Consider the following 17500-nt stretch of genomic DNA (forward strand, 5'->3'; position numbering starts at 1 on the left):
TGATCTATCCTAAATTAATCATCAATGCTTTAAAGAATTTAGGACACTTTTTTTTGTCACGCATCTCTGTAAAGAAACCTTTGCGATCACAGGCCTGTGAAGGTGTTTGTTTCCATGCCAACATTAAAGCAGGGGATGAAACAGAGCTTCTGAGGATCTAATCTGAAGAGAGAGCTTTGAGGTTGCCTTTGAGAACCTGAGATATGGCAGCTAATTGAAACTGTTAAGACCAAAAACTCCGGCTTCAGGCTTAAAAGGCCTGGAGGACGACTGGGGGAAAAAAACGCCCCGTGTTGTTGTTATGCTAGCCCATCGTCTACATCCTGAGGACAGGATGAGAGAGAGGGAGAGAGAGAGAGAGAGATAGAAAGAAAGAGGGGGGGATTTCCAAATCGCCCCTCTTCACAAGACAGCAGGCATCCAGGTGTCTCCCTCCTACCTCCTGTGTCTGTCTCCATTGCAAGACTCCACATGTCGTTCTCTCCCCTCTGCTTCGCCCAAAACAAGTGTGGTGTAACTCCGCCTGACCCCATGCTCAACTCCCCCCTCCCCTCCCGCTCCAACTGGCCTGAGACAAGGTGAGCCAGCTGCCGTGGAGGAGAAGGATTAATTACACAGGCTTCAAAAACACTTAGTTAAGTCAGAGGCGGGTCACTGAGAATTAATGCGAACAAACAACATCACCCCTATGAGCCCTAAACAGCATCCGAGACACACAGGAGGAGTCTGAGTGGAAAGAAGAAGTGATTCGGAGGGGCAGGGAAGGTGTTTTTTCGAAAAGCAGAGAGCCGGGTGAAGCGTGGAGTCATGTGAAGAGAGATAGTGAGTGAGTGGGTGGGCGAGCTGTCGACTCGGTTGACTCTCTCCGATCTGAGGCGCTAGCTGCAAACAGGATTAGGGTGTTTTGGCAGTTCAGAGGCCGTTGAGGAGGGCCTCAGGTGCGGCAGTGTGTGTCTTACCTCGCACATAGAGATTAGCTGGGGCGGAGTATCGCGTCCCGGCGCTGTTCATGGCCACGCACTCGTACTTGCCCTGATCCGATTCCTCGCTGTGCTCGATCTGCAACGCTCCTGCAAAGAGATGGACATCACGTCACGCTCCGTCTCCACTTTGTGTGTGTGTTTGTGTGTGTATGTGCACGCAGCTCACTCCGACATGGAGTCTGGCACGTAGACACACACACACACACACACACACACACACACACACACACACACACACACACACACAGTTTTACATACACAACAAATCACAGGAAAGAACTTCCAGTAAGCACTAGAATTCCTGAACCAACGCAGAGAGATGATCACTAGAATCTACTTCAGAGACAATCTACAAAAGCCAGCCACAAAGAGAAGTAGTCCATTACCAGTGGGAAACAATACATTTGAGCTGTATTTGCTGATATCGCACAAAACACGATGGGAACCTAAGGCAAGGTCTGTCCTCTCGCTTCTTTGGGAAGACACTGAATAAGTGCTGTTGTTTTCGACTGTTGGCATCGTGAAGGACGATGCGGAAGACGCTACATTTCTGGCCTGCACTAAAGCCTGTTATAAATCGAACAATATTTCACTTTGTCGTGGAATAAAAACAAACTGCTATGCTGGGCCACATCTGATGAGAACTCCTCTTTAAGCTTGGCACTATGTTTTGCAGAAGCCTCACTCGGTTACAGAGGGCTATGAATCACACTCTTTTTCCCAATCATTGCGCTAACATTCACCCTGGATATGGATTTTTGTCTGGACGTTGAACAAAGGCACATGGCACACAATACGAGTGCCAGGAAGCCCTGACAGTCTAACGTGACGGCAGAAATTAAAATCCGATAACTCCAGCAGCTTGATCATGGCTGAACATTAGCCCTGGGTGCCAATGTCGGCCAGATAAACCGGTCGCAAATCACTAATCAATTCTGCCATTGTTCGCCTATGAAGGCACTCACTACTCTCCTGTCAATGCGCCATTCATCAAACGCAGATGAAACAAACGAGTGCCTAAGAAACCTGATGTGTTTACCTGTGTACACACTTTCCTGGCTGTCCTTGCGGTGCTAGTAATCAAAAGGGAAAGCCCCACAGACACCACTTACCTTTGCTATTTACTTTCCCAGGTTCAAAGACATTGATCACACACTGAACACACATTACAAGTCTTCAAGTGTAATATTACGTTCGTAGAGTGGTTTGAGAATGAACAGTTAATACTGACAGTTAATGGCAACATTGTGTTCTAATTCATTGTTGTTGACAACTGTTGACAGTAATGTTGTTGACTGACTAAACGTGACGGGTATCATGCATTTGAGGAGAGGAGGCACATAGAAAAAAAGATAGTTGCAATATATTTCAGAAGTGCTCCTGAAATGCATTATGTATGAATGTTACAACATGAACAATGCTGATCAACATCAAAATAAAGACATTAAAAAACTATGAGTAAATGACATTATGGTACTTGTGACACTTTTCGAGCACACTTACTAAAAACTGTAAACCACCTTTAAGCCTAGATCACCAACCTACACAAATACACATTTACACTCACACACACTCTTACACACACACATACACACACTATAAGAGATAGAAAATCTTCTTCCTTGATATGAGGAGGAGGATTTTTTTCATCCACATCAAAAGTCATTGTGTCAGAAATCTGACAAAGAGTCTTAGCTTTCTCCTTCAGGGTTTCGGGCGCAGAGAGAAGAACGAAATGTCTGACAGGAGGGAGATGCCCGAGTTCATTATAATCTCTTTAAAAAAATAATAATAATACAAAAAAAAAACATCTTTATATTTGTCTTCTTTTTATGTTTTTTTAGTTTGGCTCAACATCTCAGGGCATCTTCCCCCAGCTTGGTCTTAGGCCTCTTTTTATGATGATTTCATGAGGTGGTTCAGCTCCCCTGAACACTATGCGTGTTTACTGCGGAGGCCAATGGAGATGCTGTGACAGTGATGCTCAGTCTGGCTAGCGCTCCAACTTCGTTTGTCTCCTACAGCATTTCAGTGTAACTAAATGAGAATACACAACCCAGCCGAATACACAGCCCTTTTCACAGAGTGGAATTTCTTTTTCCTTTTTTTTTTAACAGGATGCGGGAAGTTGCCAGAAATCCCAGGGACCTTGAGTGCTTTCGCTGAATGTGGTGAAGAGAATTGCAGTCAATACCCACTTCAGCCTGGCTAGACAGAGTCCAGACCATGCATTACAATAGCTCACTGTCTGTTTATAGTGTGAGGCAGCAATTCAGCTCTTCACATTACCATTACACTGCTTTACAATGAAGTAGAGACTCTTTGATGATACTGATGGTCAACAGTATGTTAGACAAATATTAAAGTGTTTTGTTTCTAACAACGTATCCTCAACTAGACAATTTGACAGTCTATCCCTGTACACTCAAATGCCTGGAGTTGTCTAGTCTTCTTTATTTGATGATTTGCTGTTGTTTGTCTTTGTGTTGTTTTGGAAGTCAGACAACGAGACAGACTCACAGAGGATCATGCACCGAGGCGGATACAGTGTCAGGGACGAGGAGACGAGAGACAAGGAGAGGTGAGAGGACGATAGAGTGGGGTATGGGGACACTCAGGTGAGCGGAGAGGGACAGGAATGATGAGTAGGAGGACAGTTCCTGCTTTTCGGCATTCTTACCTCTGATTGGTGTACCACCTGGTGAGGTAATTTGAATGCAAATAAGATTAAAGAGAAGAGTTAGTACAAAGGAAAGAGAAAAGAGAGAGAGAGAGAGAGACAGAGAGAGAGGCAAAGATAGATTTTGAAGAGAGAAAAACAACAGAAGGTAGGAATCTTGTTCTGATAGACTGTTTTTTAAACCGTCGAAGATGTGCTCTATAATTAAAAAAAAAGCCCCAGAAAACAAAGTCACATCACTCGTGACAGTGCAACTACAAGGCAAAGACAAAAGAGAAAGAAGCATCTGAGAAAGAGGGAAAGGCAAGAGAGAAAGAGTGACAGAGAGAAACACAGAGATAGAGAGAGAGAGAGAGAAAAAGAGAGCTAATATTTCAAAAATACTCCATTGATCAGGGACCAGAGAATGCGCTAACCTGGGTTATTGGGTTCCATAACCGACTTTGAAATGTTCCCTGCTGGTACAAGGCAACAGCTGTAGCTGAATTACCTTTGGTCTAAGCCGAGAGTACCCTTTATTATCCACCAGGGGCCTAGCCCCACTCATATTTTAGGACCTGCCTTAGTCAGCTCAGGGAAATAAAAGCCTGCACCACAGTGGTCCTTCAAACTCATCCCCAGTTTGGCTGAGGGAAAGTATGATAATCACGTGCGTGATGCAACAGACAGAAACCCGCGCCGTTCGGCTGCGCGCTGCCATCTTCCCACTCAGAGGCGGAGTGCTCGCTATCACTGTACTGTGGTGGAGAGGGGGCCGCGTGGAGACACCGCATCAGCACCGCTCACTATCACCGTGGAGACACCGCATCAGCACCATTACAGAGAGATGATCGTAAGGCAGATAAGCGCTTAAAGACTTTCCTCTCCCTGAACACAGGTGACATTTCGAGTATGTGTGGAACAGTTCAGCTTTCACAAGAGCAAATAAAAAATATACATCTCAGTGGGGACTCAGAATAATTCAGTTGTAGAAGTATCTAGAAGTTATAGATATACACATACACATATTCAACGGTAGTTGTCGATAAACACATATTCATATTCAGTTGTTAGTAAAGGGGACAGAGTGGGCATATCTGGTCATATGCAACAAACTGTGGAGTCTGTTGGTTACTATGCAAATGCATTAGATCTGCATACTAATCCAACCACTGGCCACAGAGTGCAGAGGAGTGTTGATACAGGGGGAAGAGAGAGAGAAAGAGTTGGGGAAGCCAATGTAAGCTGTGTGGCCCGTGTGGAAAGGGTCATCAGCAGCTTACTAAAGGCTTGGTGTACACTGTCAGCCATCAGGAGGGCTGGCCTCGTCCGAGAGAATCGCCCCGTGACCTTAGACGCCAGGGAGTTCTCTCCTCAGAGTCGGCGTTAAGGTCCCGTGTTCTGGAAGCCCAGCAGTGTAGCGTGATGAGCCATTGGGAAAAATAGTAACGCTTCTCCGCTCGTTACTATGTTTTCACTATGGCCAGAGGCGGCTCTCCTTTGATCTGCTACTCTGATGCTTGCTGGGTTTTGCGTGATCTTGGATAAATTGGATGTGGCCATTGTATATCGGTGCAGGAAAACAAAAGATTTTAATGTAAATTGACATTGGCTACCATTATTACAGCAGACAAGATAAAATCACAGGAAACCTAACAACAAACAATCGTTTTAAATTATGCTTTTTCATATACGTTATGTTTCTACTGACATAAAGCTGTTGAAAAATAAATAGTAGCAGTCCAGTAGGCCCTGGCTTGCTCTGGAGCCCTTAGTATCAAGTTTTACAATGGTTTAAAATTATGCTTGTTCATATACGTAATGTTTCTTCTGACATTTAGCTGTTGGTAAAGTGTAAAAAAAACAGTAGCAGTCGAGTAGGCCCTGGCTTGTTCTGGAGCTCTTAGTATTGAGCTGCCGGTTTAGCAGCTTTGGGCTGGGAGTGACATGCCGTGTACTGTAAGGTGTATAGTTTGCCTGGCTGTGTTTACCAGAGAGGAGCAGGATTAGGTGTTTGTCGAGAGACATTAATCCGCTTCTCCCCCACTCCCACCTTGCTATCAGATCCTGGGGCGAGTGCTTTCTGTTTGCTTATCGTGTGGCCTGCATTGTAAACGACCGGCTGATCGATGGCACCGGGCAGAGGAGCTGCTTTGACAGGGGCCGAGCTGTAATTACTGGGAGACAATGACATGTTCTGGGGAGGGGGGGGGGGGGGGGGGGGTTGAGATTTATTTGATGCAGAGGACACTGAGTTCTGTATTTGTGGAATGCAGAGAGCAAGGGTCATACATTGAAAAATGGACCCATTAGCATCTCCTGATGGAAAGGAGTCACCTCTCGTTGGACGATAATTCCACAGCAAATCTAATCTCGGGGGCCAAAATAATGGATTATATCACAACAAATAAATGACATCGGTGTCCAGTGATTATATTGACACTGAGCTCAATCTCAGTTTGTATTTGTGATGACAGACAGGCCAAGTAGGAATCAGTGCATCTCTGTCTGACTGCAGCTTAGGCCAAGAGTTGACAAAAGGCTAGGCGTCTAATTGAAACAAATTGCCATGGCGTGACGTTAATAATGCATGGCATATCTGTCCTCACCTACGGCCTTGGTTGAAAGTGGGGGGGAGGCGCGAGGAGCCTCCTGTGCTAGCTTCAAAGAGGGAGGTGTCTTGAAGACCGCCTGGTGGCATTTCTCTCTGTTCGGAGAGGAAATTGGGGAGGGAATGTGAAGGGCACGCCGCAGCTGGTGGAAATGTGCTGCCGCATATTCCCCTCTCCTTTGTAGTCTTGCTTGGCTGCTCCCTGATATTATTTCACCACGGCAGCATTGATAAGTTCCCGGGGAACCAACCAATGTTTATGAGCCGCTATTTAGGTGGGGGAGAAAAAAAAGGGAAATGGGCTGAGCGTTGTAAGTGGGACGGAGTAGCATAGCGGACGACCTCGCTAACCCTAACTTTCCTTCATGGCTCCCAGAGAGCAGTCTTCACTCAGGATCCGTTGTATTTGGGGACGCCAGGCCTCCTCCTCGGCCTCGGCTCGCTGTAGCTTGTTGCTTTGTTAAAACGAATCACGGTATGCACCTGAGAGGCTTTAGAGGTGCATCAAATATTCCCACACAAAATCAGCTCAGGCTGTGAAAGCAATCGAGCCAAAAAGGGAGATGCATATGCAATCCCCCCCCCCCCCCCTTATTGTTTGTGAGAGTATAAAGAAATTAGAGTTTGTTGATGGCAGAAAACATCTCTAGCAGCTACTGTGTGAACCTTGAAGCCTTCAAAATGGGTCCAGAAATCAACACATGGCCACACTGTCAATGATTTAGCTGGAATTACACAGCAAGAAAACCCAATGCTCAACTGACAATATGACTAAGTGTGAGTGTGTGTGTGTGTGTGTGTGTGTGTGTGTGTGTGTGTGTGTGTGTGTGTGTGTGTGTGTGTGTGTGAGTGTTGTCTGATCAATCTCTGTCACAAAAGCTTCTTGGTGAAGAAAAGACTGCAGGCGCCCACTCTCCGCTGGTTATCACTGTAGCTTTGAGAATGATCAATCATTGAGTTTCTTTGAAGTCTACCTTAATCAGGCAAACTATATGTGGCGTGCTGCAAACTGGATTTTTAATTTTGTGTTTACTGGATGCAGTGTGACTTTAAATAAATTGATGCTGTTTCCATTGTCGCACTTCAGAGTTGAAGTATTAACGTGGGCATATGTATACTCGTGTGGCTTCTGCGTGGGCGTTCATTGGACACAATTGAAGTATTAACGTGGGCATACGTATACTCGTGTGGTTTCTGCGCGGGCGTTCATTGGAGACAATTGAAGTTTTAACTTGGGCATACGTATACACCATTGGCTTCTGCGCAGGCGTGCATTGGACACAATTGTCTTTACCTGAGCGGAGCTGCTTGATGCGGCCGCTGCTGCCGTTGATGTCCACGGGCAGGAAGTCCTTGAACCAGGTGATCTCCGGGTCGGGGTTGCCGCTGGCGGCGCACAACATGGTGGCCGTGCGGGTCCTCTCCACCACCTTCAGCTGGGGGCCCATGTCAATGGTGGGAAAGCCATGTGGAATCTGGTCCTCTGCGGAAGGAAAGGAGAGAGAGAGGGGGGGAGTGAGTGAGAGGGAAAGCCATGTGGAATCTGGTCCTCAGCGGAGGGGAAAGAGAGGGGGGGGGGGGGGGGGGGGAGTGAGTAAGCGAGTGAGGAGGGGGTGGTGGTGGTGAGAAGGCTTCAGAGTTTTAACATGGACGGGGACAGCTGTACAGGCTGGGCAAAGAGTAAGACATCAGCCAGGCAATGGATGCCTTCGCAGGACCTGACCCCTTCCCCCCTTCTGACCTCACCCCCCAACCCCATTCCCCCACACATCCCCAAATTCTGGCCACATAAGACCACCCTGAGGTCCTTTTTTTCCCCTCTTCAGTGTGCGAATTCATCTGTTCTCTCTGCCATGCTCCAGCAGGAGACAGAAAGGTGGTCCCCTTTTTAGCGGTGTGAAATTCTGTCGTAATGTAAATATCGCTGGGCCGGGGCGAGACTAATCTGCCTATGGTATTTCTTGTCACGGCTCTGCGTGAGCGAGAGAGAGAGAGAGAGCGGGAGACGCTGTTCTTTTCCACCGTAGCGTTCTGCTCTCCGCATGAAGACAGGCACTCTCCAGCTCAGATAATCTGAAAAGGCTAAGAGTGGTCAAACACCAGCTCTGCCAAATTAAGAATAAAACATGAGAAAAAAAATCAATGTCCAAGAATTTCATTTCATGCATTCCCACTATTGCAAAACCCCCTTCCCCTTCCCTCCTCCCCTAATCACCGTTACCACTACCAACCCCCTGGGTGAAAGACTGTGAAAAGAAAAGAAAAGACAGACAGAATTGTGGAGATGAAGGCAGTGCGGTACATGGAATAAAAGAAAGAGAAAATTGAGGCCAAGAAGCAACCAGGTGGAAAGTCGTTTAACTCCCAGAGAATGGGGAGGTCTGAGACAGTGTTCCCACACTGGCAAACTGATCCTACCGCCGGGAAAAATAAGATGGAAAAACAGCCTTGTGATGCCTCAGAGTCTCAGGCTTAAATTAGGTCTTTAGTATTATTAGTGATACAAAATTCCTTTACAGCTTAAGTGAGAAATAATACTAATATATTCCTACCATAGTTTTGATCATTACAAGGGAAAGGGAAGCCCTTTAAAAAAAAAAAAACAGAACCAGAACAGAGAAGGCGTGAGTTTCGGCCTGTGATGTATTCAGTGTCTCTAGTGGGAACTGAGTAGGTTGTGGCAAAAGAAAAATACAGAGCAGGGCTGGGAAACCCTCTAATAAAGAGCTTTGCTTTGAGAAGGCAGAGAGGGGGGAGGGAGGTTCCCACTGCGAGGGCCACAAATGAACTCACAGGGACTCCAGGGAAGGGCTGAGTAGCAGTCCTGGCTCCTGCACAGAAAAAATACCTGCGCCTTTGAAAAGCCTCTCCCCTGGATGCGGATTAAGTTGGAACAGCCTGTTCGCCTCTCTCATCCCGAGAGCGTGAGCAGGAGCGAGGGCCCTCCTCCTTGTGTTGTTGTTTTAGCTCACTGTTAGGGACGGCCATCGTCAAGGAAGGGGGTAAGGGCCGCGGGGTGCAGGGACACAACACGGCAGGCAAGACAGTGTCTTTACTGGGTAAAAGTCTTTAGTGTACTTTTTTTGTGAGTTTTGTGACAAGACACAGGCTGAGATGTTGTAATGGTGTCTACTGGGAGATCCGCAAGCACGTTCTCACTAACACACTCCGCCACACAGCCTTGGGTCGGACGAGAGTGCAAGGGATGAAAAGAACCCAGACGCAGGCCGTGGCAGCAAGGGAGTAGAGCACATACAGAGAGAGAGAGAGAGAGTGTGGAACGTAAAGGGGGAGAATGAGAGGGAAAAATGTGATAATTGGACAGTCAACACCATTCCCACTGCGGTAGCCGCCAGTTTGCCAAACTCATTTGGAATAAACTTAGGCGCAACACAGAGTGAGAGGCTGAGAGCTGGCGGGCGTCAGGGGTGCCAAGAGTACACAAACCTAAGTGCTGCCAGTGGAGGCGTCATTAGCATTTAAAGAAACTCAATCGCCTGATAGATCTTAAGTATATATTATTACGGGGAAAGTGAATTTAATACAGTGACTTTCGCTGAGGCAGAAGAGGTTGAAATATTCTAAAATATTCAAATGGAACTGCCACGGAACATACTGCTCTTTTTGAAGGGGAAAAAAGGTAGCATTGTGTCTGCACTGAAATATTTTAAAACTAAAAACCTTGAAGACTGATTAAAAGTGTTAGGAGAGAAGAGAGAGGAGAGAGGAGATGGAGATAGAGAGCGCGGAGAGGGAACTCTTCTTAGCCCATTTTCTCCCACTGCAAAGAAGAGACTGGGTGAGCAGAGCCTATTTCCAGGGAAGCGAGTAAGTGTCACTCCCAGGGGGCTTTCAAAGGCAGCCCATCCAATCACTTCTAGAAGCCCTTTGTTGGTTGTGATGAACGAAGAAAACATGTCATATCTCTGTTTGCAAAAGAGCAACAGAGGCAGGGAGATGGAGAGAGAGAGAGAGAGAGAGAGAGAGAGAGAGATAGAGAGATAGAGAGATATATAGAAGAAAAACTTTTAAGGCCTGTCTGAAAACTGACACCCTCCCATTCCACCTGAGATGACGTGACGATAGTTAACCACAACTTGGATTTCATTAGCAGTTTCTTCCCCACAACAATGCAGCACCTCCTTTTGGGCTGTTTTTTGTCTGCCTGACATTGAATAAGGATGTCAAATCTCTGGCTCCCACGGTAAACACTATATCCCAATATTAACAGCATTCCTAAGTTTCTGTCGGAGAGAATTACGGTTCACTTAGAGGGAGGGTGGTGCGGTGGAATGACAGAGAGAGAAAAACAACAGCACCGTATCCAATGGCCTTCGGTGGAATTCCGGCAATGGGGGATTACTCGTCCCTCCTTACTAATCCCCGCATACAATGAGCGACGGTATGGTAACAGAGGTGACGGCCCGTCAGTCAGGAGGTATTTGCGTCGAGAGAAAACGACAGCGCACCGACACGTCCTGTCTGTGTGCACCTGTCACTCCTGCCCGGCGACACAGCGCTTAAGAGAACGACGGGGGCGGGGGTGGGGGGAGCATGGAGTAGTCACGGCAACCCAGGAGAGGGAGGAAGGAACTGCGGCAGCAGCCGTGTTTCTGTCGGCCGACACTCCGTCTGTCCTAACTGAGAATTCAAATGCTCATCTGCTCCAGCATTCTCTTTCATCTGGAGGGAGACCAAAAACTAACTAACTGACTGACTGAGTCTGTGGTGCAAACGCCTTACAGGAAAAAAAAAGGTCTCAAAGCATTAACCAGGTGCAATTTTTTTTTGTTGGTTACCTAAACTACAGCTTGTTTACAACACATACACCTTGATAAAACAAAAGAACTATATAGTGCAATGACAGTCCCAAATGGTATGTGTGTGCGTGCATATGCGTACACTGTGTGTGTGTGTGTGTGTGTTTTCGCCACTTTGGGTGACAGTTTGTAACAGAGGCTAAATGAAGAGCGGCAAGTGTGATAGGCGGTCTCTCTGTCTCTCTCTGTCTGTCTGTCTGCCTGACCTCCTTGTCATAGCTCGCCGTGGCGACGTGATGCTCAGGGCATGCAGTGTGCGCACACACACACACACACACACACACACACACACACACACACACTGCCTCCCCACACTGGTGTTATTGTTCTCCAGGCACGACCGTGACAAGGTGTTTGGCTCCAACTGCGCCACACATTCCAGCTGTAATTTAGAAGTCGCCTCGTAAGACTGTGGGGGAAACATAATCAGCCAGGACAAAGGCGAGGGCTAGAAGGGAGGCCTCAGTGTGTGTGTGTGTGTGTGTGTGTGTGTGTGTGTGTGTGTGTGTGTGTGTGTGTGTTAGTGTGTGTGTGTGTGTCTGTGTATATATGTGTGTGTGTGTCTGTGACACTAAGGTCTCTGCTGTAGCTGTGCTGGGGTCCGTCTGGCAGGTGTACTGGAGAAACGACAACAAGAGCAGAGTATAGAGTGAACTGCTGTGCTTCTTCTACCGTGCTTCTCCTATTCACATGCGTGTGGTAGTTCATTTTCTTTTCATTTCATTTTCCCCTTTTCTTCTTTCATGCTGTGTCAAGGCTTTTAATGCTCAGTGTTGGAGCAAATAATAACGTCCTGGTGTCAAACAACAGCCTCTCGCCACTGGCAGTCAGAGGAGCTTTTTTTCCCCCTTTTCTTTTGAAAAAGGAGACTTGCAACTGTGCAATCATGTCAGATGTACACTTGAACCCCCTCGGACCTCTTGGTGTGAGCCACTGGACAATTTGCTCCATTACTGGCATTGGCTGCCAGTCCAGTGCGTTGATTGCAGCTCCCCTATGTTGTGGAGCTAACCTCCGAATTGGACACAGGCCAAAGAGCAGCGTCGGCGGAGCTGTCCCCCCCGTGTGAACGTTTGGTGTTGCTCTGCAGGCGTGTGTATTGAAAAGGTTAAGGGGCTAAAGATCTCGCTCTCTCTCTCTCTTCCTCCCTCGTTCCTTCTACTTCAAGCTCTTTCCCTCTCCTTCTCTCTCTCTGCCTTCTCAAATTCAGACGCCCCTGACCCCCCCCCCCCACACACACACACACACACACACACACACACCCACCATTCCTCCCACGCACCCTAGCAGCTTTACACATCTTAACTTTCCATAGCATACGGATTGACAGGTCAGCCTCAGGAATTCAGGTGCATATCAATTACCGCTCTGGATTTTCCCATGGAATCAGCGGTGGAGAGGACATATTTGGGACATGAACGGATGGCAGGGGGAAGAAAAAAACTGGGACGACGACGAAAGCGCTCCCTTCCCACGGTTCCACTGAAGAGCTCCGTTTAGAGAAAGATAGAGAGAGGGAGAGAAAGTGAGAGAGAGAAAAAGAGAGAGAGAGAGAGAGAGAGAAAAAGAGAGAGAGAGAGAGAAAAAGAGAGAAAAGAGAGAAAAAGAGAGAGAGAGAGAAGGCACAGCCTTGACCGGCGTTCCCCCACGGAGAAGCCAAACAAATCTGCAATATTCATATTATGCAAGCGAGTCATGAAGAGGCTAAACCGAGCGAGGGCTCCTTCCGTGGCGCACACACACACACACACACACACACACACACACACACACACACACACACACACACACACACACACACACACACACACACACACACACACACACACACACACACACACACACACACACACACACACACAGTGCCGAGCGAGGGCTCCTTCCGTGGCACACGGAGCCTGCTTCGTCATGGACAGGAGGAGGGGGGAGTGGAGCACGTCCCCACATGCTGCTTAATGGTATTTTTGCTGGCACTTAAGTATAGTTTTATTCTGGCAGGTTGTCCATGTCCACTTATCAACCGGGGCAGCCCGCAGGAGAGCACTAGCTTTCCATGCGGCGGCCCAGCTTTTCACCTCCGGCAAACACGGATTTAATCAATGCCAATCCAGATGGCAGTTGATGTTGGGGCGGATCCCGGTCGCATCAGGGCCAGAACTGTTCTAGAATCAGCAGCTGGCTATCGCTGGGATACTGGTTGTGTTCTGTTCTGTTCTGTCAGTGATGTGGCCACAGGGAAAGAAGCCTTGGAGCTCCATCACCAAAAGAGAATTAACCTCTGCCTCCAGTGACATTTCCTCAGTGCCTCCATATCCCCTTCTCTCTCTCTCTCTCTCTCTCTCGCTCACACACACACCTCCTCTTTAATCAAGGAAATGCCAAAACACCGCAGAGGGAATTGTCTGCTCTTAATAAGATCTTTCTCCTTGGCAAATTATAAGAGCCTCGGTTAGTTTATGTCAAAGGAGGGGAGCGAGATCGGCAGGGGCTGATGGGTATTGAAACAAGACGCAGGTCGGCAACAAAGCCAACTATAGGAACACGAGACGAGATGTGGAGGGGAAGATGCTTCCTTATTAATGCTGGAACAATGCTGTGAACCAACCATCCTCCTATCATCTACAATTCGGTTTAAACCAGAGAAATACGAGAAAATTAGGTAATTGAGATATATTGCTCAATGCCAAACCGTCTGTACAGTCGCTAACAGTTTAAAAAAAAAAAAAATGTATGTTGAGCCTTTTCATGGAACGTTTTTTTTTCCAAGTCAAATCACTACCCCAAAGTGAATAAGGTAAAGTTCTGTTTTTCTAGATGAAAGAAGAGAGCAAAAAATACATGACTGGTCTCCTCAGTTTTCTGAGCTGGTTGTCCTTCGATGTGTTTCGGGGGAGTATTGAACGAGCCAAGACATCACCTACAGCACGCCACAAATAAACCAATCTCTCAGACATACTGAGGTGACCCTGATATCTCACAGCAATTGATGGTTTGAGCGACATAAAAAAAGAGAGGGGGAACGCAGCTGACAACAGCGTAGCGTTGTGTCGAGCAACAGCCTATTTTTATCGGGGAAGCATCGTGGCTGTTAGCGCGGCGCTTCTCCGTAATCTTCGCAGCCAAGGCCGCCGCCGAGTCTGGCTGTGGCACGGCCTGTCACGGAGGCCGTCACACCGTAATTGGGTGGCGAGAGAGCGGGTGGGCGATGTGCGTCGCCACGCACATCCCTCTGCCCTTGGAGTGTAGGGGTGGGGGTATTTTTACAGAGGACATGGTGGCCCCTACGCCTTGCCCCTCTCGTCCCCCCCTCCAACCCTCACCCCCCTCCCCCCAGCTGCCACGCAAAACACTTTCCCGCCAAACCACCGACAAGCTTCCGACCTTCACTTGTTTTCATCAAGGATAATTAGTTAGCAGAATTTATTTGCATTGCTAATTCTTTCCCTCACCTCCCACAACCTCACCCCTACCCCCCTTTCATTCTCTCTTTCCTTCCCTTGCCCTATCTCTTACACACCCAGTCACACAAACACAATTGCTCTTTCTCTTACACACTCAGTCACACACACACACACACACACACACACACACACACACACACACACACACACACACACTCTCTCTCACACTAAAGCATCATGGTTCCTAATAAGCCTTTAATAGCTGCTGTTTGAACCGAAGCCTTTGAAGACAGCTCTCTGGAGGTTTACATAAGTCAGCAGAGTTTACTCATCGGCTAGCGCTTATCACTTTGCAGGCAATGCTAGCGCAATAGCACTTTCTTCCTCTCTCTCTGTGTCTCTCTGGTGAAAATGGATGCACAAAAATGGTCCTGAAAAGAAAACGGATATTGATATGAGAGAAGATGAAAAATACTTGTAGTTATATTTTTGTATTTGGTTTTCTTTCCTTTTTATTGTGTTTTGTTTTTCCTTTATATCAGGCACCTGTAAATCATAAGCGAAATTATGTAAAAGGAAAAGTATTCTACGATGTTTCAAACATGTTGGCCTCAATAAAGATACAATTTAAACTAGAAAATGCATTTCCTGAAGGAAATACCAGTGCATGAAATGCAAAAGTTAAGAAAGGAAGAAGAAAAGAAAGAAGAGTGAAAGAAGGAAAGAAGAAAGGAAAGAAGAGTGGAAGAAGGAAAGAAAAAAGGAAAGAAGAAAGAACAGAAGAGTAAAAGAAGGAAAGAAGAATGGAAGAAGGAAAGAGTGGAAGAAGGAAAAAAGAAGAGTGAAGAAGGGAAGAAGAGTGGAAGAAGGAAAGAAGAGTGAAAGAAGGAAAGAAGAAAGGCAAGAAGAGTGGAAGAAGGAAAGAAGAGTGAACAAGAGTGGCCCTGAATAAAGAGAGAGTGAAAATATTGAAAAAAGGAGACAAAAATGGAGTGAAGAAGATAGATTGAGTGTGAGAGAAAGTAGACTGAGAGTGATAGAGAGAAAGATGGAGAGATGGAGTGAAAAAAAAAGTAGAGAATGGAAGGTGTCTTAATGTTCCTAGTTACGGTTAAATTGAGAGGGACAGAGAGAGGAGGTTCCTTGGATTTGGCGCAGGTGTCAGTGAAGCACAGGTGCAAGCCAGTTTAAAGACCCTATTATGATGTCATAATGGCCCAATGTAAGTCAATGGGAGAAATTCATATTTGTTTTTTTTTAATATTTTAAAAAGTATAAAGTTTAGAAAAGTGAAAAATACATAGCATAAGTGTCCTTTACAAGACCTACGTGACAAAGTTTGAACGAAGTTTCTAAGTTAAGCGGTTCGAGCTGAATTAATCGCAGAAAAAGGTAACAAGAATAAGAAGAAGAAGAAGAAGAAGCCTAGGAATAACAATACAGGGCATTTCATGCACTGTAATAAAGAAAATGGCTGCACAGTAACAGTAATCTGACTCCCATTTCAGCAGCTGGATCTCCAGCATAGACACTGGGTGACAGGGGGTCCAGCTTGTTCTACAGTCATACTCCTATAAACATACATTATGCACATACAAAACAATATGTATATGTACATGTGCAACCACACACACACAAACAGAGACAGAGAGAGAGGAAGAGACAGACAGATCCACACAGAAAAACAATTGCAGTCAGACACACACACACACACACACACACACACACACACACACACACACACACACACACACACACACACACACACACACACACACACACACACACACACACACACACACACACACACACACACACACACACACACACACACACACACACACACACACACACCAAGCAGCCTCTCTCAGCCTTACAGGTAGTATTTCAACATTGCTTTCATCGTTGTGCTGTCTCTTCCAAAGAGCAGTCTCAAATGGCCGGGCAGACAAGCTAACTGCCAGACAGCCATCAGTGGGCAACAGACTTGGCTTCACTGGGGAGCCGAGACTCTGTCTGAGTCAGGTAGAGGGTATCAGTGAGGGGGGGGGGTCGGTAACAAACAAGCACATCTATATATGAGCGACCCTGCGATAAATAAACAAAAAACTTCAATAAATAATCATAACTGAATTTTCAGAAAAAGAAATGACTTTTCTCAATGTCACAGGAACTGAGCTGAACATGGAGAAGGAGGGCTTTCAGGGGGTAAATAAGCTGTTATTATTAAAGGAATAAATCCAGCAGCTTTAATTGCTTCTTTATCAGGCTTCAGCATCCCTGTGGGTTTGTGAGTGTGTGTGTGTGTGTGTGTGTTTGTATGTGTGTACACACGTGTGTATGTGTATGTCTGTCTCTATCTCTCTGTGTGTATGTTTTGTGTGTACAGCCTTGGAGGCCTGTGCAAGGCTGGTCTGGGGAGAGATAAACAGAAGGCAGAGATGGCAGATAGCTGTGGCTGGAATCTCGGAGTTGCAGGAGTTTCACTCACTCACTCACTCACTCTCTCACACTCACACACACACACACACACACACACACACACACACACACACACACACACACACACACACACACACACACACACACACACACACAGAGAGAACCCCTGTGAGTGTGTGGGACACACACTCCCCCCCTCTCTGTGTTAATCAGAGGGTCTGGCACCACACTCACTCTGCAAACTAACTCCATAAGTCACCCCAGAGCCCTGGAGGATGCCTGCAGTACAACACACTAATGCACCTTTACAAATGGCCCCAGTTTTCCGGGGAGGATTGAGCAAACGACTCACACCCGTGTCTCCCCCAGCTGGCCCAACAGCGTGGGCTCGAGCGGATCTGCGGGACCTGACTGATGTGATGATACAGAACGTACGTCTTCTTTATGAATAAACGCTCAATACACTCCTCAAATCACTCTAAACATTACCAGTGTGTAGCATCACATCAAGGTTGAGTCAATACGCTCACACAGCGCAGGCTACTGGAGTCCTTTGAAGAACGCTTCTTTCAGCGCTGAAGAGA

General features: G+C 46.8%; 1 protein-coding gene across 1 annotated transcript in view; it reads right to left on the minus strand.

Moving 5' to 3' along the window:
• The window catches only part of ptprfa (protein tyrosine phosphatase receptor type Fa), a 228601-nt gene that overhangs the window by 96986 nt on the left and 114115 nt on the right, over positions 1-17500 (minus strand). Inside the window, 2 exon segments of the mRNA XM_080832228.1 lie at positions 960-1070; positions 7548-7736. Of these exon segments, the coding sequence (XP_080688354.1) occupies positions 960-1070; positions 7548-7736 (300 nt within the window).

The sequence above is a fragment of the Sprattus sprattus genome, assembly GCF_963457725.1.
Source record: "Sprattus sprattus genome assembly, chromosome: 2".
Taxonomy (NCBI): Eukaryota; Metazoa; Chordata; class Actinopteri; order Clupeiformes; family Clupeidae; genus Sprattus; species Sprattus sprattus.